Source organism: Geotrypetes seraphini, chromosome 18, assembly GCF_902459505.1.
Source record: "Geotrypetes seraphini chromosome 18, aGeoSer1.1, whole genome shotgun sequence".
NCBI lineage: Eukaryota > Metazoa > Chordata > Amphibia > Gymnophiona > Dermophiidae > Geotrypetes > Geotrypetes seraphini.
This window is the reverse complement of record NC_047101.1, coordinates 5,651,045-5,676,350: the sequence shown is the minus strand read 5'-3', so window position 1 is coordinate 5,676,350 and position 25,306 is coordinate 5,651,045. Positions and strand designations below refer to the sequence as shown.

Below are 25,306 nucleotides of genomic sequence, written 5' to 3'. Positions count from 1 at the left end.
TGTACAGGAAGGGAGGAAGAGGGGTGCGTTGGCACAGGAAGGGAGAGGCAGGAAGTTGGACATTCTTAACCCAGGGACTGCCTGTATGTGGGCAAATTTGAACACCGCCCTGAAAATGCACGAAAGACAGTTTTCCCAACCTTCAGGGCTTGTCCCTGTGTTTTATGTGCCTCCAGGTCTGCATTGTGCAGAAGAAGGACACAAAGAAGATGTATGCCATGAAATACATGAACAAACAGGTGTGTGTGGAGCGGAACGAAGTGCGAAATGTTTTCAAAGAGCTTCACGTCATGCAGAGCCTCGAGCACCCTTTCCTGGTCAATCTATGGTAAGTCTGCTCAAGTTGGCGCTTCCCAGTTATCTTCTCCAAAGCTACTTGGGGTGTACTCTCCCCTCGGTTTTGTCCTTCATGGCCTCAACAGATCTCCATATCTAAACCAACATCTAGAGCAGGGCTGCCCAAGTCCAGTCCTCAACATCTACTGGCAGGCCAGGTTTTCAGGATATCCACATGAACATGCATGAGAGAGATTTGCATACCAAGAAGGCAGTGCAGGCAAATCTCTCTCATGCATATTCATTGTGGATATCCAGAAAACTTGCCAGTAGATCTTGAAGACCACACTTGGGCAGCCCTGCTCTAGAGCCTTCTTCCAGTTTGAAACACACACATGCTGGATTACCAGGAGGCAAACTGCCTTCAGGAACAGTGGCATGATATGGGGGGAGGGGGATAGACCGCTCCGGGAGCCTCTCCACTCCCCCCCAAGCCACGTTTGCGCCCTTCCTTCCCCACACCCCTCTTCTTCTTTAAAAGCTTCACCAGCATGAGCAACTACTTGGCCTGCTGGCTCCATCGAAAATCACCTCCGGGTCGCGGGGCCCGGAAGTGACATCGGAGGGAAAGCCAATGCCAGCGCAAGCAGCTGGCCGGAGAAGTTGCTCACAAGGACTGGGAAGGGAAGGCAAGTGTGACATGGGGGTTGGGAAGGTGCACGGGGGAGGGGTTGTCACGGAAGGAGCAAGGGGTGGAGAATACAACGCCAGAGGGCACCACCGCTCCGGCCACCTCCTACTGTCACTGTTCAGGATTTACTGTCAATTTCCTTTTAATTGCCTCCTTGGTAAGCTGAATATTTTTAGGTTAGTTCTATGCTAAAGAAGCACTTTATAATGCCAGCTACAGATCCAGTGTAATTCCATGAGGGCCCTTACGAACTTTCAGATGGTAGAAACATGGCTAGTATGTCCTCCCTCTCTCGCATCACTTGTTCTCTATCTCTGTTTTATCATTTCCTCTCTGAGAAACTCCCTAACCCCCTACCTGTCCTGTTTGCCTGTTTCAATTAGATAGTAAGCTCTACTGAGCAGGAACGTTTAATGTAGAGCGTTGTGTTCATCAAGTAGCACTGGTAGTTTTAGGACATCAAAATAACTAGAAACCATCATGTAAATCAACATTTTTTTTGTGTAGACCTTGAAGCCTGGATTCAGAGAAGCTCCCCTGGGCCAGCAGAGATTAAAAAAAAGCCCTTTATTTGGACAATTATAACAGCAAAGCACTTCATATTTTTAATAGGGCACAACAGAGATATCCCTACAGGGAACCTGTGCATCGGATACGTTTTTGTTATGTTTTTTTGCCTGGATAATTTCTCACATACTGTTTCCAGATCTGGGGAGCTTTGTGCGCCCCCAGCATTCTGACCCGTTGTTTGGTTCATACATAAAAGATAATTCCACGTTCCTAATTTGATTCAGACCCCCCTGTGGTGCAAGAGAAAAGGGTGGTGTACAAAGTGTCCCACTTCCATTAAAAGAGAGGAGCAGCTTAGCGCAGTCAACCGCGGGTACGGGCTTCATTGCAGCAACAACGCACAATTATTCAGTTGCCGTAGAATCAGTCTGACTGTAGATTTATTACGGCGTGAAGAACACCAGGCTGGAAACACACACTTTATTTGCAGAAGTTCATCAGGGTGCCCAGGTCTGAATGCTGAGAGGTCCCTATTCTAAGGAGCTTACAGTTGGAACAGGCCTAAGAGAAATTAACATAAGTACATAAGAGTTTTCTTACTAAGACAGAACAATGGTCCATCAAGGCCAGCTTCCTGTTTCCAACAATGGCCAGTCCAGGTCCCAAGTATCTGATCATCCCAAAGAAGTAAAATAGATAAGAAGTAGATTAACATCTGCTTAATAATGATTTATGGACTTTTCTTCCAGGAACTTGTCTGAACCCTTTTTTAAATTCTGAAATTCAGAGTTTAATTATACTCGTACATTGATTTTTTTTTCCTGATTTATTCCAAACGGACTACTTAGTAACTTCATTGCTTATCGCCTAGGGCTAGATCAGATATGGGCAACTCCGGTCCTCGAGGGCCATAATCCAATCGGGTTTTCAGGATTTCCCCAATGAATATGCATTGAAAGCAGTGCATGCAAATAGATCTCACGCATATTCATTGGGAAAATCCTGAAAACCCGATGGGAGTCCGGCCCTCGAGAACCGGAGTTGCCCATGTCTGGGCTAGATGCACTAAAGTCAGTGATCGTCGCTAAACCCTGTTTTCATACCTTTAGCGACGATCACTTTTACCAACCTGAGGCACAAAACAGCTCACTGTGTGTTTTTCCCCTCGATCTTCCATTTTCTGATCTGGCCATGCAAATTAGCTAAAACCCCATGTAAAGTAGCCAAGTGATTGATGCACTACTATCGCCTGGCTATGCAAAAAAAGAGCCCAAACCCCAGGGGTTTTAGCTCACATCTGTGCCATTAAAAAAAAGGCCCTAACAGCAGTGACAGAAGGCTGCTTCCCCTCTCACTGCTGTTAGGGCTCTGCTCATGTGTTAAATTGCTCACTTAGTGGTTGATCTGTTGGGTTTGCATGCAATCTTGGTAGCGCATCGATCGCTGTTCCTAAATCGGTCAGAGAATCGACCAACAGCGACTGACTTTAGTGCATCCAGCCCCTAGCCTTCCTCCACTACGGCCTTGTCCTCCCTGAGCACACTTTTAACTTCTTTGTGATCTAAGGGTCCAGCTGAATCCCTGGTTGGCTTCCTGCTTTTAAGGTACCTGAAAAAGTTTTATTAAGAGTTTTTGCATTTTCAGCAGGCTTCATTTCAGATTCCTTTTTTTTTTTTTTGCTTTCCTTATCAATGGGTTGCATCTTACTTCTTTGGTGGGTAAGTTTTTGAAGTTGTTCTTTCTTACCTGAGTCCTCATACTGTGCCTTTGGGCATTTGTAATCACGCACTTTTCAGCTGGCCCTACTGGTGCCTGATTTCGGGAGCTGTGGAAATTTGCATTCTGCCTGCATCAGAATTGTCTCAATTTGTCTAAAAGAGGGATTTCCAAACAGTAGTAATATTAGAATGACCCCCCTTGGACCACTACATATATTCCGCTGTATTGCAACTGGAGGTCTACAGCTGACGTCGGATAAATCATGACAATAAGGACAGTGATGTCTTCACGCCTGCAAATTGCTCACATGTTTGATTGCGCCCTAGATAGGTTTCCTGTGAGAACTCTGTCTGGTTTTCTACCCTTCCCAGGTATATCACAGGGGGGCAAGGTTTATCCAAAGTACTTCACAGGGAAAGACGGAGGTTCCCAGGGAGCCGCTGGAGAAACACAGGCCTAAAGAATGAAAGGTCTTTGTAAATGCCATAGAGACATTGCTGTGGGCATAAAGAAAGGTGAAGAGATGCCTTGAGTATTATTGATCGCGTCGAAAACTGTGCACCAAGTTTCAAAAGCAATCTGCCTTGGATATTAGTGGAGACCTTGCAGCAGACAGGGAGCAGTTGGCTCTGCCTGTTTACTGGTTGTAGTATTCCCCGTGGTGGATTCCTCCTGGGCTTTTCAGGTACCGAAAAATAATAATGGTGGTAGATGGACACCAGTGCTATCTCTCATGGGCTTCTGTATGTGAAAACACCTTTATAAGGTGGCTGATTCAGATGGTTATTACTCAGACTTATCTAAAATTGAATTCTGACATAATACCAAGGGGCTGTGTGCTCAGATTGCTTGGGTTTGCCCTACTGGCACTGAAGCCTGACTGAGATTCTGTAAGCAGTTCGTGGCTTGCTCTGATCAAAACAGTGATGGTTCCCGGCTAGAAACCACTCTGGCGTATATGCTTTACCCCACAGAAATTCCAGTAAATTCTCAAATTTAATAATGATTTTCCTAGAAAGTTTTTAGCAGTGGTTTAAATGACTACTTCAGTTTTTTCTAGGAGCCTTTCTAGGCAACTTTGATGGGGCTCCCTCCAGGCTCTCCATTATATGTAATTTGAAGGGGACCTTCCCCCCCCCCCCCCCCTTTTCCAGCTAGGGAGGGCAGATGGAGGGTTAGATTCATCCATGGGCACAAATGATGCAAAATCAGTGGAGACAGGAAGGTTTGGTGAGATTTCTTGCCATCATCCTTAGACACCTATGTGCGTTGTGATACTAGGACCCCTGGTGATGTCACTTACCTTCTATCTGGTCCCCTTGGAGGAAAAGATGGGGAGATTTCTCGGCCTCTTAAGTAGAGAAGCGATTGTTTTTCTGCATTGCTGCCTGAGCCTGGGATGTGAGGATTACGTAGGAATGGATAGTTCAGAGAGCCCATACTGTGACTTTCCTACCAGGATTCAGCTTTATAGGCACCAGGGATTGTGCACAGCAGGCAGTAAGAGAAAATGGATGAAAGACAGCTGAGAATGTGATTTCATAGGCGTGCGTAACTCTGCGGCCCTTAGGGAAACCATGGGAAAGTGCTATAGAAATAATTTTGAAGCAATTCTGTTATCTGAAAGTGAATTTCTTAACCCAGGTTGTTACTGTAGTTTAATTGCTAATTCTCAAAACTCCGATTATACAGTGGTCGTTGAAAGTTACATATTACCTGGTCCTGCCTTCCACATCGAACCCTTCTCTTCCCTGATTTCCTAAAAACAGAATCTCTTTAATTGGGTAAGGCTTCAGCCTTTTTACAGCCCTGAACATGATGGAGCTAAACGTGATTGTCAAAAGGCCCCCCATAGAGAACAAATTCAGGACATTGATTGGCCTGATGGTTTAGTGCAGCGGCTTGAGAACCAAAGACACGGTCATTAATTCCCACTGCAGCTCCTCGGACTCTGAGCAAGTCACTTAACTCTTCATTGTCCCTGTACAAAATAAGTCCCTATTAATGATATGTGAAACATAGAGACATGATGGCAGATAAAGGCCAAGTGGCCCATCCAGTCTGCCCTCCGCTCCCTAAGAAATCCCACATGTCTGTCCCACACTTTCTTGAATTCGGACACAGTCTTTGTCTCCACCACCTCAATTCCACACATCTACCACCCTGTCTGTAATAAAGCATTTCCTTAGATTACTCCTAAGCCTTTCACCTCTTAACTTCATCCTATGCCCTCTCATTTCGGAGCTTCCTTTCAAATGAGACTCGCCTCATGCGCATTTATGCCCCGTAAGTATTTAAATGTCTCTATCATATCTCCCGTCTCTCGCCTTTCCTCCAAAGTATACAGATTGAGATAAGAACACCCTAGGTCAAAGACCAGCACTCTTTCAGTCTGTCCCCATACGCCTTGTGATGAAGACCATTGACCATTTTAGCCTTCCTCCATCCTGTTTCCATTTTTTTTTTTAAAGTGCGGACTCCTGAGTTGTACCCAGGAAGGCGACGTGTCAAATCTCATCCCCTTTTTCTGCCTCACCCTCCTGTTGCCGCTGGTTATCTTCCAGGTATTCATTCCAGGACGAGGAGGACATGTTCATGGTGGTAGACCTCCTGCTCGGAGGGGACCTCCGCTATCATCTCCAGCAGAACATGTGTTTCAGTGAGGACTCGGTGAAGCTCTTCATCTGTGAACTGGCGCTGGCACTGGAGTACCTGAAGAACCAGAACATCATACACAGGTAGGTTACCAGCACCCATATGTCTGAAAATATACAAAGGGCAATTTTAAAAGAGTAGGTAGTAGGAACAATTCTTGTGTCCTGTTGGGGACATATGGCTGCCCTATACATGTAAATCATGAATTTTGCCTATGGCTATGTTTTTTTTTGCAGATAATGACTATTGTTTTCTCAATGATTTTATGAATGTCCTTGATATTGGAAACTGCCTAGATTTTAGGCGATCTATAAATGTGTTCAGTAAATAAGTTCATAGAATATAATGGGTGCCTTAGCATTTAGGGCTCGCTAAAGGACCCCTATATGATTGTGAGTGGAGGTTAGCTTAAAAGCCACGTAAAGGGGATTTGCTTGGATTTCCTGCAATGTGAGGGACCTGCGTTGTAATGGGCAGTTCTTGAATTCCGTCTCACTCCGTCATATTTATCTGCCCAAAATTCTCCCAAGTAATAATGTTGTGTGAGCAAAACTTACTATTGACAGAATTTTCCAGCTCAGTGATTTGGAGGATGTTTTCGATATATGTTAGCTCCAAACTGATCAACCCAATTGACAAATGCGAGGTCAGGAAAGACACTTTGCGTAACCTGAAGTTATCATTAGCTTCCAGGCCATCTTGCTTAACATCGTAGCAGAAAAAGGAAGATTTATAATTACATGGATTTCTTTCTAGATTGGTGGCTAAGTCAGGGTGAAATAAGTTATGTTGCTGATTGCAATCTACTTTTTTTTAAACAGAAGTGGTGTAATTATCCATGCATTACAGCTATGTCACTCTTTAGATTTTGGTGCTTGACATTCTTCAGTCTTTGTGCTCTAATTATTCATGCCATCAACCCAGTCCTGGCTGCTCTGAGGCGGTTGTACATTTGTGGAGTGACAGCTCTTTGTTATGGGGTAGCAGGGAAGGAGTGTTTCTATGACTTGTCCAAGGCCAGTTGAGTCAACCTGAAGAGAACTTTGGGTCGGAAGCATGAGAGACTGGAGAAGTGGACATGTTTTAGACCTCGGAACTAGAGAATGACACGGGGACAAATTTTCCCCCATCCCCGCAGGAATTTAGCTTCCCCGTTCCATCCTCTTGAGTTTTGTCGCTGTCCCTGCCTTCCCCATTGGGGTAAGCTCTGCCTTAACCGCACAAGCCTCGGCCATTTATGATTTTAAAGTTTTTGAGGACAGAGCTTGCAGGAATTGGGCAGGGACAGCGACAAAACTCCCAGGGAAGGTTTTAAGAAGAGTTTGGACAATTTCCTGGAGGAAAAGTCCATAGTCTGTTATTGAGAAAGACATGGGGAGAAGCCACTGCTTGCCCTGGATCGTTTTCATGGAATGTTGCTACTCTTTGAGGATTCCGCATGGAATGTTGCACTCTTGGGATTCCGTACAGAATGTTGCTACTCCTTGGGTTTTGGCCAGGTACTGGTGACCTGGATTGGCCACAGCTAGGATCCACAACCGTGTTCTGGCTTTTCCTTCTGACTTCATTTGGGTTGTGCGAGTGAACGTAAGCACTTCAAAATGTACAGTTAATGATTGCATGTTTTATAAATAACTCTCTAAGGATAGATAAAGTAATTGCAAGCAACTCTTCAGGGATGTCGCCTGCCTGATTCTCTGATTGCAGCCACCTCTCCAAGGAATAATTTTATGGAAATTAATTGTAAGTGAAATGACACCAGAGAAAAATTTATTTCACCTTTTTTTTTTGGTCTGAAATGTTGCTCTGAGATGCCAGTGTAATGGGACTTCTACCATCAAAACAAGTTGTAAGAAAACTGACCTTTTCATCATTCTTGTGGTCCAGTTGACTTTTGACAAGTTTTAATCGTAGCAGAAATGGTGGTCATGGAACTCATGGGTGTAGCTAGAACTAGGGTTACTAGATGTCAGGATTTCCCCAGTCATGTCCTCCTTTTGAGGACATGTCCGAGGGTCCAGATGGCTTTTTAAAAACCCTGCACTTTGTCCGAGTTTTGAAAAGCTTCTGACGTTGGGACGACTCCTGGAAGCCATAAAGTACAAATCTTCCCTTCTACTCGAGTTTCGCATTGGGTGCTTCCTCGGGAAGGGATATCTTAGTTTAGCCACCAGGGAGGGACCAAGCCATACTGCTCCAGCTTTGTTTGCCTGTGTAGTTGGAGCAGTATGAGTTGGTCCCTCCCTGGTGGCTAAACTAAGATATCCCTTCCCGAGGAAGCACCCAATGCGAAACTCGAGTAGAAGGGAAGATTTGTACTTTATGGCTTCCAGGAGTCTTTTATAACTGGCACAAGCACTTTATAACATGGAGTTGCCTGTCACGTGACCGTCGAATGCAGAGTTACCACCGTAAAAGATAAGTTCATTTTCCTTTTTTTAAACAAGTGTATTTATAAAGATATTAGGTAGTACAGACAATGATGGTGTTATGATGGTCTGATGGCAACCTGTGTTTTGTTTTATACACTTAAACACTTATGGTTGTGGGTCTGAGCACTATTTATATATTTTGGATTGTGATACAAAAGTAGAGATTTAGTATACTATCACAATTATAGATTTATATTTATCCTAATTGGTAGTAGTAACAATGTTTCTATAACCATAAAGTTCTATGACATCACAATGCAGCTGTAAAGAGCCTTAGCCAATAGGAAGAGGAGGAGATAGTGGATGCTGCTGATGGGCCATTTGGCCTTTATTTGTCATCATGTTACAATGTTTCTACAACCATAAAGTTCTATGACATCACATTGCAGGTGTAAAGAGCCTTAGCCAATAGGGAGAGGAGGAGATAGTGGATGCTGCTGATGGGCCATTTGGCCTTTATTTGTCATCATGTTACAATGTTTCTACAACCATAAAGTTCTATGACATCACAATGCAGGTATAAAGAGCCTTAGCCAATAGGGAGAGGAGGAGATAGTGGATGCTGCTGATGGGCCATTTGGCCTTTATTTGTCATCATGTTACAATGTTTCTACAACCATAAAGTTCTATGACATCACAATGCAGCTGTAAAGAGCCTCAGCCAATAGGGAGAGGAGGAGATAGTGGATGCTGCTGATGGGCCATTTGGCCTTTATTTGTCATCATGTTACAATGTTTCTACAACCATAAAGTTCTATGACATCACAATGCAGCTGTAAAGAGCCTCAGCCAATAGGGAGAGGAGGAGATAGTGGATGTTGTGAATGGGCCACTTGGGCTTTATTTGTCATCATGTTACAATGTTTCTACAACCATAAAGTTCTATGACATCACAATGCAGCTGTAAAGAGCCTCAGCCAATAGGGAGAGGAGGAGATAGTGGATGCTGTGAATGGGCCACTTGGGCTTTATTTGTCATCATGTTACAATGTTTCTACAACCATAAAGTTCTATGACATCACAATGCAGCTGTAAAGAGCCTCAGCCAATAGGGAGAGGAGGAGATAGTGGATGCTGTGAATGGGCCACTTGGGCTTTCTAAATAAGCATTAGCAAAGCATTGGAAACAAACCAAATATTGAATCCGTGTGATTCCTAGGAACTCTCTTGCATGCACAGAAAAGTTGTTCATTCTTCGCTTTTAAGAGCAAAGGCTACCCCCCCCCCCCCCCCCGTCCCCTCACCATTTGAAAATGAGCTTGCTTGCTTTCTTGAGTAACATCTTTGTACCAAACCCCCCTTTCTGTGGCACATCACTTGTCTTTTTCAAGTACCCTGAGACAGGTGGCTGCTTTGCTCTAGCGAACAAATTGTCTGGTGCTAATGAGGGCACTGCGCCGGTGTTGTCTGTCCTGCACCTGCTCACAGGCCACAAATAATAGATGAGAACACGTTACGTGCTGCTAATAAAAAAAAAATGGGGAGAGGGGTCCGAGGCTCATGCACCAAGCTAGATTACAGATTATGAAGACACTGAATTAACGGGGGAGGGGATGGAAGAGAAGAACTGCTTAATTTTGGATCTCACTCTATTGCAAAGTTTTTTGTTTTTTTTTTTGCATGCATGGGTTAAGCTCTTGAAAAGAATAAAATGCTTGGATTGAAACGTCAACCGTGCGGGTGGTGTTTTCAGAGAGAATTCAGCACCCTGTCCGGGTAGTGAGTGACCTCCTGGTGGGATAGTGAGCGCGGCCGCTCTCCGGCAAGATTCCCAAATTCCAGCCAGTGTTACATCGGATAACCCACCGGGTAAAGTTGAGTCCGAGTGCCACCGCTTTCCGCATAATGACCAGCTCTGGCCGCACAGCCCCCAGTAGAGCCAGTCTGTAAGCATGTTCAGAGGCGCTATGCAGATGGCACGCAAGAGTTTCCCAGTCCATATAGCCCAGTCCAGGTACCTGGCAGCGTCCCGAAGAGTAGCGAGATGCCATGGCTTTCAATAATGACTTGGACTTTTATTCTCCATTTCGGGGGAAGAGTGTGGCACACTTAAACGCAGATACAATAGGTCATGGAAAGCTTTAAAGGGACCAGGCATGCACAGTGGCATAGTAAAAGGAGGGGCGGGGGGGGGGGGAGTTTCAGTTCACCCCGGGCGCAGTCTTGGTAGGAGTGCCGGCACCTGTCCTGCTCTCCACCCCAGCTCCTTCCTGACACCCCCTGCCCCCCGCCGTGCATGTGCCCCCTTCCCTTCCCTCTCTAATTTTCCCCGCTCAAGCAGCATTACGAACTTGCCATCCGCATCGGTGTCGCCTCTCTCTGACATCACTTCCACGCCACGGGATAGCCGACACGACGTGGGCAGCAAGTTGATAATGTTGCTTGTGCAGGGAAAATTGGAAAGGGAAGGGGGGTCAGGAAGGAGCAGGGGGGCATATAAGAGGGTGGGGGAGGGCATGCATAGTTGTTTTCTTTGAGTTTGGTGCAAAGCCCGTGGGTGACGAGTACTGGAGGACGTTGCGCCAAAGATGACTCTGAAAACTGACCCCTCCATGCATTAGTAAAATTTGCCCTGTGATCTGTGTTTTGCCTTGACCTTTCCAGCGTTTAGAGAACACCGTGCAATTGAAGTGAGGCACAGATATCTCACCTTGTAGGAGAACCAGATGGGGAGGCTCAGGAACCACTAGGAGTGGCTCCAAGGATGCAGAGAACCAGAAAGTTAATCACCTTCATTTGGGAGGTCCTTTTTGCTGCCTTGAAATTAAAAGCCACATCCTGCCAAGGAAATGACTGATTGCCTTCAGGAAAACGCTTTGAAGCTTTCCACGGCCTACTGCAGGAGCAGAGGCTGGGCCAGCGCCCGAAGAATGATGAAACATCTCCAGAAACGGCACGGCCTCTCATTACAACGTTCCCCAGTGGAGCGAAGGCAATCTACCGGATGAGTCAACTGATCGGGCGTCATCTCTCAGGGAAGAACACCTGTAGCCCTGAACCACAAGAGACCCGTGTGCTACGGAATAAGAGCCAGGGATGTTGGCCAAGGTCTCGGCACGTGACAGTGGGGTGATTTCAGCCCTTAAGATGGCGACGCCTTTGACGTCTTTGAAGGCTCAGGATGAAAACCAATGGACAGATCTGAAGAAATGTTAATATGTCAGACACTGAATGCAGATACCCTTCTTATTTTAAGGTTCATAGACAACAACGCGGAAGACAAAGGCGCACGCCGACAACTGAGCGCAAGACGGAGGCGCGCGCTGAAGAAAATGACTGTTTTTAGGGGCTCCGACGGGGGGTTTTGTTGGGGAGCACCCCCAGTTTACTTAATACAAATCGCACCGGCGTTGTGGGGGGTTTGGGGGGTTGTAACCCCCCACATTTTACTGTAAACTTAACTTTTCCCCTAAAAACAGGGAAAAAGTGAAGTTTTCAGTAAAATGTGGGGGGTTACAACCCCCCAAACCCCCCACAACGCCCCCACAACACGGCACGATCTGTATTAAGTAAAGTGGGGGGGCACGCCCCCCCATCGGAGCCCTAAAAACAGTAATTTTCTTCGGCGCGCGCCTCCGCGCTGCGCTCAATTGTCTGCTCGCGCCTTTGTCCCGGCGCACTTTTGACCTGACACCTATTTTAATACTGGAGTGCCTGTATAAAAAATAACCGCAGTTAGACATCATTTCTTTTATTTATTATCTGCCTAAAACCTAGGCGGCTTAAACAAATACCACTTCGTTTAAGTTTAAAGTTTCAAGTTTAATATGGTTTTGATTAATCGCTTAATCATAAACTGTAATAATGATACCGAAAGCTCACCAAGTTCATTGTTCTTTTCCATTAAATGCCTGGACAAAAAGATAAGGTTATAACAATTTCCTAAACCTCAAAACATTATCACAGAAACGTAAATCCCCAGGCAGATCATTCCACATAACTGGGCCAGCCGGTGTCAGGTCAAAAGTGCGCCGGGACAAAGGCGCTCGCAGACAATTGAGCGCAGCATGGAGGTGCGCGCCGCACAAAATTACTGTTTTTACGGCTCCGACGGGGGGGGGGGCGTGGGAGGAACCCCTCCACTTTACTTAATAGAGATCGCGCCGCGTTGTGGGGGTGTTGAGGGAGGTTGTAACCCCCCACATTTTACTGAAAACTTCACTTTTTCCCTGTTTTTAGGGAACAAGTTAAGTTTCCAGTAAAATGTGGAGGGTTACAACCCCCCAAACCCCCCACAACGCCGGCACAATCTCTATTAAGTAAACTGGGGGGGGGGCTCCCCAACAAAACCCCCCGTCGGAGCCCCTAAAAACTGTAATTTTCTTCGGCGCGCGCCTCTGTCTTGCGCTCAGTTGTCGGCGCGCGCCTTTGTCTTTCGCCGAGTTGTCTATGAACCGGGTCAGCCACTGAAAAGGGGGGATTTTGCTGTATTAACATCATGTACCTCTTCGTGTCTTCCCCCCATAGCCTTAACGGGTCAGACCAATGCTCCATCCAGCCCAGTAGCCCATCTTTATGGTGGCCAATCCAGGTCACAATACCAGCCTTAGCTTTTTAATTTGCATCCTTCAACTAAAGGTCACCCTCAGTCTACGCCCCCCCCCCCCTTAAGCCCCACCTCTCTCTTCTCTCTCCTGTCTATCTTCTCCCTAAATTTCAGTATAATCCTCTCTTAGTCTGTACTCTGAGAAATTGTATCTAAACTCAAATAACTTGTATTTAAACTAAACTACTTATACTTAAACTCTACTCTTAATTTGCTGTATACTCCCTGTATTTAAACTACTGCACAGTCTTGTATGTCCAAACATTTAAACCTATTGTATATCTTATATGTCCAATTGCACTCCATTGTGTATGTTCACTTGTAGACCGTTCTGAGCTACTGGGAGGACGGGATAAAAATCTAAATAAATGAATAAAATTCTAATTAGAGATCCTCTAGTTTTAGCCCTCACTTTTTTGAATTCCATCACCGTTTTCCTCTCCACCACTTCCATCAGGAGGGCGGACATGAAAAAATCTTCATCAAAGCATAAGCCTATTGCCCTATGCAGTAGAACCCAAAATCATGCTCATTGCACCGATACATCCCTTCACCTTCACTAAGCAAAAAAGATGACGTTTTAACAGTTTAAAAAAAAAAAAATTTGTTAGATTCCCTTGTTGTAGGACATACTGCGGAAGCTTCTTCCAGGACAACAGCTGAAGCCACTGCCCGTGGATAATTTTTTCTGCCATCTTACAGCAAGGAGTATTTCTTTGACTTAGAATAAAAGCCAGGCCTTAAAGCCTGGGTTTTCTTTTCATTCTGGCCCTCTTCCCTTAAATAGCTTTTGAGATCTACGGCTGGAATAGTGTATAGGGTGCTGATGCCATGACTGACATGGAGAATCTATTTGGCTGTGTGGTGCTGGATTAAATTACACTGACTGGGGTCTCGGGTTCCTGACAGCCATTGAAAAGCGATGTAATTAGGCCATTAAATCCAGGTAATGCCTTGTAAAGTCGCTGGAGCACAGACAGGCTGGAGTATCGGTCTTACCTCTCTGACTGCAAGGCAGATGTGGTCCAGGCCCACTTCCTCATGAAGCTGGTAACCAGTGAATATTGGGAAAGATTGTACAGCTCCTGGACTTTCAAAAATACTCAAGTTTTAATTCCCTACATATATTCAAGTTTATTAAGTTTTTATAGACTGCCTATCAAGGTTATCTAAGCGTTTTTTTACAATCAGGCTGTAGCTCCAACCACAGTGCCACACAACTTCCATCAAACACCCGGACCCGTGGTGGGGCCCAGAGCAGAAATTTGCAAGGATGCCAGTAGATTGTGCTCCCTTCAGTTTTGGGCTCGTATGAAGCTCAGAGCAAGTGCCCCGGTGGCACCCCCTTTAACCCCAGCCTTATTGAACACACAGGTTACAAAGAGCAAGCACCTACGTGCAGGATTGGCGCCCTTAATTAACAAATACACACATAAAAGATATCTAGGGTTGCTAGGTTTTACATTCGTAAAATCCGGACTCCTAGACCTGCCCCCCAGGCCCACCCATCCCCCCCCAGTCCCTGGCACAATGGGGGGATTAAGTGACTTGCCCAAGGTCACAAGGAGTAGCCTGGGTTTGAACCCACAACCTCAGGGTGCTGAGGCTGTAGCTTTAACCACTGCACCACACTTGAACTCAGATCAAGTCTGGCATTCTGTGAATTTCAAGTGTATTTAATATACTTCTCATAATATAATATAAAATAATTGCTGTATTTTAATTGGAGTCTGTTTGCATGCTCTATTTTATTTTTTATCCATTCTTTATTTTTTTTTTTCCTTTAGGGACATTAAGCCTGATAATATTTTACTTGATGAACAAGGTAAGTAGTGATTGATTTGCACACTTTTCGATTTGTCCTTTCTGGTGACCTGATCCCATTCTGCCTGGTTTATGCCACACCTCCTGCGTGATGTATTAATTTTTGTCCCGTGGGCCTGCTTAGATCAGACCATGCCTGGGATCAGAAATGCTCATAAAGATTCCCCACATATTACACACCCTCCCAGAGAACTCCGGTCCTCAGATACCCTTCTCCCCCGCTGCCAAGTCCAGACATCTAGCTGCCCCCTCTGCCTGGAATAAATTACCCGAGTTTGTCCGCCAAGCCCCTTCCCTTCCCTTGTTTAAAAGCAGACTGAAAACTCGCCTTTTTGATATAGCCTTCAATCCATAACCTTACTGCCCAGCCAGCAGATTTACCATTCCCCCTAACTGTATCCAAGGCATCCTGTTTGTCTGTCTTGGCTGTTTAGATTGTAAGCTCTTCTGAGCAGGGACTGTCTTCTTGGTGACTCTGTACAGCGCTGCATGCATCTGATAGTGCTATAGAAATAATTCATAGTAGTAGGGTGAAGAGTTTCAGTCTTTGGGAAGCAGAGCTGAGACTGTGATGTCATACTGCCTCATTCCACCAATAAGAGCCAACCTCATCAGTGATGTCACAATGGCTTGATTGTCCTGGACTCCCCTCTGCCCTCCAACCCAGCCAGCAGATTTGTATCCATGGCATCCTGTTTGTCTGTCTTGGCTGTTTAGATTGTAAGCTCTTCTGTGCAGGGACTGTCTTCTTGGTGACTCTGTTCAGTGCTGCATGCATTTGGTAGCGCTATAGAATTAATTCATAGTAGTGCCGACCGTACCTCCCGTGTGCACTTTTGACAGATTCCAAGCACTCCGTGCTAGAACTGATTCAGAAATGAACATCTTATCTTTCCACCTAAACCCACCTCTCCTCATCCTCCATTTTCTATTTCTGCGGTTAACACTCTTATCCTCCCTGTCTCACCAGCTCACAACCTCGGAGTCATCTGTGACTCCTCTCTCTCTCTCTCTGCACCAATCTAACAGACTGCCAAAGCCTGTCATTTCTTCCTCCATAATATCACTGAACTCTGACCTTTCCTTTCTGAGCACACTCAAAACCCCTTCTCTACGCTCTTATCACCTCTCGTCTATCCTGCAGCTTACTTCTCACGTCTTCCACTGACCCATCTCTCTCCCCTTCAATCCGCTCAGAATTCTGCTGCACCAGCGTTGCCAAGCCCACATTATCCCTCTCCTCAAGTCACTTCATCGGCTCCCTGTCCACACATTTCAAACTCCTCTTATTGACTTACAAGTGCATTCACTCTGCAGCTCCTCAGATCTCTCCTCTCTTATCTCTCCTTCTACTCCTACCTGGGAACTCCGTTCATCAGGCAAGTCTCTCTTATCTGTGCCCTTCTCCTCTACTGCCAGCTCCAGACTCCATCCCTTCTATCTTGCTACACCGTATGCCTGGGACGTCAATCTAGGTTAAAAGCCCACTTATTCGAGGCTGCCTTTAACTCTTCCCACTCCCACTGTTTTATCATTCCCTCTGTGAGAAATTCCCTAACCCATATTTGTCTTGCTTGTCTGTTTTAATTAGATTGTAAGCTCTATTGAGCAGGGATTATCTCTTACATGTTTAAAGTATAGTGCTGCATACATCTAGCAGCTATAGGAATGATTAGTAGTAAAAGTAGTCTCTCTGGTTTGGAACAAAAAAGCCCACTTTGCAGCTCAGTATCCTGAGGTGCCAGCAGAGGGCACCATTGCAGAAGGCAGCCATTCACCTCTTCACCATCAGGACCCAAGAGCAGCCATTTGGCTTCAAAAAAAGGAGGACGGATTGAGATATCCGGATTTTACTTCTACTGAAATCAATGGAAGTAAAAACCCGAATGTCTCACTCCATCCTTTTTCTGCAGCCCTATGGTAACCCTAAATGAGAAACTCATGCTAAGGCCGACCTTCAATGTTAACAGCTTTCAGGAGAAAGGAAAGCAGAATGATATAAAGTAGGTTCCTTTCATTCTGTGCCGCTTTCGTGTGTTCTCAGGGGACAGAGCTTTCTGGTTTTCTTGGCATCTGTTCCACTCTTGAAGTGCTAAAGAGGGGCACAGGTGGCATCTGTTCTTTTGCCAGACCCTGACAGATGAGTTCTGATAAATCGGTCACATTCTCCTGGCAGTGGCAGGAGAGATGGGCATTCCTAACCCCAATCTGTCAAAATCCAGTGGTTTTTAAACTTCCAGGTGGGAATCCTGTACACTAGGCAGAGGGAAACAGCCGCCTAAGGACCCAGCCCCACTGAGCAGACTGGAAAGGAATAAACAGCAGTTGGGATCACTATTACCGAGGCTGAGTGGTGCATTGCGCAGGCAGCGCATGATCTTACGGAGAGAAAAGATGATGGTTTTATTTGCCTTTCACATTTCCGGGTGCTGGTCAATACTTAGAAGGAGGAAAACGGGGGAAAAAAAATAAGAGCCAACATTGAACAGGTTTTTGGATCAGAGCCTGCCTGGGACAAGGTTTAGAATCCTGGTAGCCCAATGTTCAGAGGTAAACACTTTTGTGCCTACAGGTCCATCTGCAGAACTATGTATGGGTTAGATTAAACTAGATAATCCATTAATTAGTTAAATGCAGCTGAATAATTGCTTATTAACTAGGCAGTTGTCTTCTGCTCTGCCCTGGGCATAGGCCAAAGAAACCCATCTCCAGGCTCGCCCCTAAGGGCTCTCATTCCTGATGCTATGTTGGGCCATAACCCCACTGGGTCACCCTCTTCCCACCACTTAAGAGTATTTTTTTTGTTTGTTTGTTTGAAGTTCAGAGGTTTTGCTCCATAAATGTTTTGATTTAGGATTACAATAGGAAGTAATAGCATAAAATGCTTAGGAATCAAAGTACAGTTCGCTCTCATTCCCCTGGCTCTTAGCTGGTGACAGGCGATGGATGGACCTTACCAAGACGTGGCATTCATTATTTTAGCACTGCGCTAAGCAATGAAATTCATCTTGCGTTTAAGGCCAGGAAATATTAACTCTAGCTGGGGCTCAGTAAGCAAGCAATTCTTCTTTTCCTATCTGCAAAGGGAAGCTAGGAGAAACGACAGCTTCCTCTTTTGATGCTGAGTTTGCATGGGACGAGCGGCCTGTGTAAATTGTATTTCCGATGAACTGATCTAAGGGTCTGAGAACCTCTTTCTCCATTTGCAGACAGTGGAAATGCGAAATGACTTTTTTGCGGAGACTTGTGAGAATTTGTCATGTCTTGTTTCCAAGGCGGTTCGCAAGCACAGGGTTTGGTTTGCTTTTTCATTAAAATAACACTCCGGGAAGGACTAACATTGATTACCCTGCACATAATTACATGAGGTTTTTCTACTGTGCTTCTGAGCAACAATTCAGAAAGTGTCTCATATATCGGAGAAAAGTGCTAAATAATACATAAAAAAGACCAAGCCGTGGATGTTTGTAAACCAAGAATATGCAAGACAGGACGCTACAGGTCATTGTGTCTATGCTGAGAAAATAGTGTTTTCTGATAAGGTTGAATGAGATACTTCCTTCCTCTGCTTCAGTTAGAGGTTTTCAGTTTTATTATGTTTGAAATAAGAGCATTAAGTGTGCTCAGGACAAGCAAGGGAGACCAGCATAGACACACACCTGTGACTAGGGGACACTCAATGAAGTTACAGAGAAATACTTTTAAAACCAATAGGAGGAAATTTTTTTTCACTCAGAGAATAGTTAAGCTCTGGAACATGTCGCCAGAGGTTGTGGTTAGAGCGGATAGCGTAGCTGGTTTTAAGAAAGGTTTGAACAAGTTCCTGGAGGAAAAGTCCACAGTCTGTTATTGAGAAAGACATGGGGGAAGCCACCTGTGTGTTACTCTAGACCAGTGGTTCCCAACCCTGTCCCGGAGGATCACCAGGCCAATCGGGTTTTCAGGCTAGCCCTAATAAATATGCATGGGAGAGATTTGCATATAATGGAAGTGGCAGGCATGCAAATCTGCTCCATGCATATTCATTAGGGCTAGCCTGAAAACCCGATTGGCCTGGTGGTCCTCCAGGACAGGGTTCGGGATCACTGCTCTAGTAGGCTATACCTGGTAGTGCTATTCTAGAGACCGGTATGTACTTTTTTATTCAGAGTTTTGTGGGGTCAAAGGGAGTGACCACTGTGGAATTGTGTGAGTGTGTGGGGTCATTACTTAATCCCTCCAGCGGTCATCTGCTCGGTTTGGGTACCTTCTAGGAAGCGATACCCCATTTTTTCCTCCCCTCCTTTTCTTTTCTTTTATACAATGTAATTTAAAAACTTTCTCCTCCCTCTTCTTCCCTTTTGTCTCATACCCTTCGTAATCAAATCTTTGTTTTGACCTCATCTCTCCCTATTTTCATTTAGATTTTTTATTTAGTTATTTAGGTTTTTTCTCCCTTTTCTAGATATAACTTTCTTATAATATTGTAAACCGATGGTCGATATATTAAAATTTTAATAAACTTGAAACTTTTTGGCACTTAGACGCTTCTAAAACAGGTCTAGCTCAGAACGTCTGAATCCCGTCTCGGACATCCTGTAAAAGGTCCAATTATCACCGCACAATGTCCAAGTCTAACCTGGCCCCACAGCCCTCTCATATCCCACTCAAAAAACATCTCTAACATGTCTCTGCCTGAGTTGGACATTTTAAAAGTCCTCAAAAGTAAAGGTTTGGCAGTAGATTTCATGACAATATCACTTGTTTCAATAATCCCCAGCTCTGGTCTCTGCTTCATTTTAAAACAAAGCTAAAACCATTTCTGTTTCAAGACGCATTCGATACCTAATTGCCCTTGTAAGGGCTAAACACATGTTGACTGCAGATGGCGACATCCTTCCCCTCCCTGTCGTTTTTTCCTTAATTGTTCTCTTTTTTAAAATATTGTAGTTCCTTCCCTTTTTCCATTTGTTTCTGTTTGAATTTGTTTGTAGATTCTATTTGTTAAATGTTCAAGTTTCAAGTTTATTCGAAATTTGATGAATTGCTTATACATAAAATACTAAGCGAATTACATTAAAATACAAATTTGTACATACGTTAAAATACAAAAGAATGATAATAACAAATCAAAAAAGGGGTTAGACCTACAGACCAACAGACATGACCGGATGTGAAGGGATGAGGGGATAAGGATACAATATTAATCATTTTAAGAAAAGGGAGACAAAAAGGGGAAAAACATTAGGAGGGGTATCTTTTTTTTTTTTTAATTATTCTATTTTTGATAAAAGACTGCTGCACTGTGATTATTCCATACAGGAGGTAAAAGCATCTTTAAACAGGAAGGCTTTTAGATTAATTTTAAAACGGCTAATGTCTTTTTCATCTCTTATATATTGGGGGAGAGAATTCCAAGCTTGAGGGGCTACTACTGAAAATATATCATGTCGTCTGGTGCCGATCACTTTTAGGGAAGGGACTACCAACAGACCTTGGGTTGATGAACGAAGGGAGCGAGAAGAGTTATATGGAATGAGTATCCTGTTTATAAATTGCGGTTCGTTTGTGGATAAAGTTTTAAATACTAAAAGTAGAATTTTAAAAGGTGATGCGATGGTTAATGGGAAGCCAATGTGAGGCAAAAGCTATATTTTTATTGTACACCGCTCAGAAGTCTGATTGAGCGGTATAAGAAATTTTAAAATGCAAAATATTGGTAAGAAGTGTTAGTTACCCAGAGGAGCCATTGCCAGACATTTTAATAGAATGGAACACATAAGGGAAAATGAAATATTCTGCAAAATTATTAATCTCTGGTTATACTTCCAGGACATGCCCATGTTACAGACTTCAACATCGCTGCATTGGTGAATAATGACATGAAAATCACTACAGTGGCTGGAACAAAGCCTTATATGGGTAAGTATTGACAGATGGCATTATGGCTGCCCAGTGAGCGGAAACAAGCATGTTGTCTGCCTCTAGTGACCCCTGCAGGCACGGAGGGTACATGCGACTTGCTAACTAGAGGGAGCAGGTGGAATGAGGCATTTTCACAGTATTTATTTATTGGGATTTATTAACTTCCTTTATGAAGAGTCTCACCCAAGGGGATGTACAGCAAGTACAATTGAACATAAAACGTATAATTTTGTTAAAAGCATAATACTAGTAAAAAGACCAAATCTATAAATAGATATGATGAATGAGGTAAACTCAAATCAGCAAACTGAGGCTTAATAATAGGACTATCATGAAACAGTTTAAAAAATATGCTTATTTACAGCACTGAAATTCAAACAGGAGCGGCATAATACTTATGAAACACCTAATAAGCTCACATCAGAACATTCAAATGACAGAGATATGATGCTAATGCTTTTCTACAATATTTATTTATGTGGAGGGGCATAACAAAAAAATACGTCTAAGTCCGTTTTGGGCCTAAGTCGGACATGTCAAAAGTCCATTCTCAAAAAATACATCCAAAATATTTTTTTTGTTTCAACGATCATCTACTTCTATGTCCAGCCATATGATCGTCCAGACGGCTAAGTCATCTGTCTTTATACCCCATTCTTGTCCAAAAATTCATCCAAGTCAAAAATGCCTAGAGCAAGACCTTTTGGACATGGGCGGGGTCAGCAAAGAAATGGACTGGACACCCAGACATGGCAACACAGTAGTGGGACACCTTACAGGGCACTGTTGCGGACTTCACAAAAAGGGTGCCACATAAACATCTCACCACAACTCCCTTATAAGTCACGGTGAGCCTCCGAAAACCTATTAGACCCACATGTCTACCACCCCAATAGCCCTTATGGCTGCAGGTGGCACCTCTAAGGCAGTACAATAGGGTTTTGGGGGGGGTGAACATGCTTCACCATGAATGCAGTGGTTAGAGTGGCTTATGGGCCAGGGTCTTCCTCTCTGTGGTTCACTAGCCCACCTCTGTGCAGCTCTACTAGGCTTTCCTATGCCAGGTACTGATATTCTGTAGGCAGGTATGTAAAAAAAAAAAAAATTCTTTCCTTTTTTCTTTTCAAAATTGTTTGCATTTGTATATTGTAAACTGTTTTTATCCTTTTTCGGTATATAAAGCTTTTAATAAACATAAACTTATTTTTATTCCAATTTTTATGGTATTGGGGGGAGGGGGGAGTCAGTGATCACTGGGGCAGTGTGTGGGGGTCTGTATTCCGAAGCTCATAGAATTCCTGTGAGTGTCAGAGCAGCGTAAAAGCATTTAGCGCTGCAGCCAATGGTAGAGACCTCTACCGCGGCTTAGCTTTTCCTCCCCCCTTCCCCATTTTACTATCTACAAAATCTTTTGTTGGGACTCAGCTGTTGCATAATCTGCTGCCGTTGTTTGGGATATGATCTGGACTTTTGTGTAAAAAAAAAAAAAAATTAATTAAAAACTCCCCTTTAAAGTTTAGCATTGCTTAGGGTTGCCAAATTTTACGATTGTAAAATCCGGACACCCTAGACTCCCCCACCCCCCTCCCCCCGCTGCCTTCTGCCCAACACGATTGAGAGGAGGCTTTACAAAACTCAGACAAAGTGCCGGGTTTTGAAAAGCCGTCCAGAACCCCCTGGACATATCCTCAAAAGGAAAACATGTCTGGGGAAATCCAAGCAGCACGGTGAATACAAATGATGCACAGACAGTGTTTGCTATAAGAGTTTAAGACGTTTGATATATTATACTGTTGACTTTTACTGTTATCCAATTGGAAATGTAAAAATAGATGGGATGGAAGTACCAGAAATGAATGGAGAATGAGTATAAATAGATTATACTCAGGGCAGGATTAACCAATAGGCCTAGTAGGCACGTGCCTAGGGCCCGAAATGGTCAGGGGGGGCCCGATGAAGGAGGGCATCAACATTGTTTTTTCCAAATGGTGATGGGCCCCTCCAGTATCGATTGGCAACCCCCCCCCCCCCCGACATCGGTGGAAAGTAAGACAAGCAAGCAACGGGAACTGTAATTTTGGAAGCGGTGCTGCTTGCCCAAAACTTCCCTCTGACGCAGCTTTCTGTTTCCGCCTGGGCGCATGGTGGGGTGGGGCGGGGCAGTGTACTTGTGTGCCTAGGGGCTCTCGCCGAATTAATCCTGCCCTGATTATAGTTCCTCATCCTGTCTCCTTTGGTGCTGATTTCCCTCATACAAAAAGCAAGGTCTGATCCTAGTGGGGAGCTGAGATCCTCAGAAAATCTTTCAGCTGGGCCGCTCACATCGGCAGGGATACGCATCTGGTTTTAGGGTTCCATTGTGCAAAATTTTATGCACATCGACAGTGTGCACAAAATCAACTTTATGTATCTAAAATCTCCAAATTAGCGTGCATAAAGTTAATTTAAGCACTTTTAAATCATTTTCATTTCTGAAATGAACTGAAAACAAATGCTCAACAATCAGGAAAACGGTCTGAGAATGACGCAGAAATCTTTCTGTGCCACATCCTAAACCCTGGCTGGGATGGGTTTACAGAGTGTCACATTGCAGACAAACTCCTTAAGATTCTAGAATCTTGTTACTTTTTGGGATTCCGGAATCTTGCTATTCCTTGGGATTCTGTATGGAATGTTGCTACTCCTTAAGATTCTAGAATCTTGTTACTCTTTGGGATTCCGGAATCTTGCTATTCCTTGGGATTCTGTATGGAATGTTGCTACTCCTTAAGATTCTAGAATCTTGTTACTCTTTGGGATTCCGGAATCTTGCTATTCCTTGGGATTCTGTATGGAATGTTGCTACTGCTTGGGTTTTGGCCAGGTACTAGGGACCAGAATTGGCCACCGTGAGAACGGGCTACTGGGCTTGATGGACCATTGGTCTGACAAAGTAAGGCTATTCTTCTTATGTTCTAATGTGCTGACTTACGCTACCATTCTCAGCGGAACCCGGGCATTAAAGAATTAGTGCTCAGTGTGCTGCCTCTCCATGCCAAAACTGTGGCACCCAATTATAGAATTGTCCTCAATACGTTTCATTAATCTATAGCAGTGTTCTTCAACGCAAGGCCCGGTGGCCAGTGATAGCCCCTGAAGGCCTCTGTGGTGGCCCTCATCATCATTCTGGTCTTTGCCCGTCTACCCAAGCTCATGGGAGAAAAAGGGCTGCCTGCTTGAAGGACAAGGCATTTCTCAAATGATGAAGAGGTTGCATTTTAAAATGCCTACCTTCTTGAGGATACCCTCAATAAAAAGTTTGAAGGTGGGCTAGGGGGCAGATATCATTGGCACGCACTGATCGGCAGTGCATGGGAAGATAATTTGGCAGCTGTCCTTTAGCTCATTTGGGTCCAAAGTGACCCTGACTTGTAAATGAGTGAAGACCACTGTTCTATAGCATTGCTTCCAAAATTTAGAGTATGATGCAATAACTCTAGAGTTCGCTATTCCAAAGTTTGAAATGCATCTTAATCTGATTTAGAAATAGCACAGAAAGCTTGCCCAGTAATACCCCCTGCAGGTGAGGGGAGGCAGACGTGAGCCAATGGAGGTGACTCTCGCAGAATGAAGAGTTCATTCACCTGGTACTAGTAAATCCTCATAAACCCATTGATAGGATGGGGGACGTGCAGTGAAAAGAGGAAGCACTACATGCAAAATCAGTTCTTGTATATTTTTCCAGGAACTGCCAATTACAGAAATAACCAGAAGGCAATTTTACAAAACTTATTCTGTGGAATTGTTTACAAGGTAAAACACTGTTGGAACACTGCTATAGGCAAAAGCTTGTCTATAAATACTTAATTGTGGCTTGGGTATAGTGAATGCTGAAAAGTCTGTTATTTAATCATGATATATAATTAAACTTTCCTCTAGTGTAACTTGTTTAAGGTCATTGTCTAAGGCTTGGACTTTGAGGTTGTACATGGATTCTTGATCTGTCCTTCCTATCGTACCCAACTACGTCACTTATTTAAGGTCGCATTTCTACGCTCTTAGAGGTGAGTGGGTAGATATTGTAGGGTGAAGGTGTGTAGATTGTTGTGTAGAACGTAAAAATAGCCTTACTGGGTCAGCCCAAGCCCAGTAGCCCATTCTCAGTGGCCAATCTTGTTACTCTTTGGGATTCCAGTGGCCAATCTTCCTATTCCTTGGGATTCTGTAAGGAATGTTATACTCTTTAAGATTCTAGAATCTTGTTACTCTTTGGGATTCCGGAATCTTGCTATTCACTAATCCAGGTCACTAATAGCTGGTCAAAAAACACATCTCAACACATTTCATGTACTTCCCTGGCTATTTGCAGAAGGTAGTTGACCATTCATTTGATCTAATGGACGAGTAGATGGTGTATCCTAGCAAGCACAAAGGCCCAATTACTTCTTAAACCGACAGTATGGATCCGTTCCTTTAAGACCACAGTACTTGCCTCCAGATTCTATTGTATATCCGGTGCCGAAATATCAGTGAAAATCCAAGATGTGCACCCTAATTAATTAATGAGCTGTTAGCTGTATCAATTAATTGACCTTAAACAGTTATTGAAGTTAAGGAAACACTTTAGGGTTTTTTTTTCTGTTTTTCAGCCCCAGAAATGTTCTCCCCACGAGGACAGGTTTCTTATTCCTTTGCGGTTGACTGGTGGTCGTTAGGAATCACAGCCTATGAACTGCTGAAGGGCCGGGTAAGAAAGAATAAATGACGCTG

General features: G+C 44.2%; 1 protein-coding gene across 2 annotated transcripts in view; it reads left to right on the top strand.

Annotated features, from left to right (window-relative positions):
• The window catches only part of STK32A (serine/threonine kinase 32A), a 46,457-nt gene that overhangs the window by 9,550 nt on the left and 11,601 nt on the right, over positions 1-25,306 (top strand). For both annotated transcript variants that reach the window (XM_033927162.1, XM_033927163.1), the window contains exons 4-8: positions 177-328; positions 5,761-5,934; positions 14,617-14,654; positions 20,465-20,554; positions 25,186-25,283. In XM_033927162.1, the coding sequence (XP_033783053.1) occupies positions 177-328; positions 5,761-5,934; positions 14,617-14,654; positions 20,465-20,554; positions 25,186-25,283 (552 nt within the window). The remainder of the gene's footprint in view (positions 1-176; positions 329-5,760; positions 5,935-14,616; positions 14,655-20,464; positions 20,555-25,185; positions 25,284-25,306) is intronic.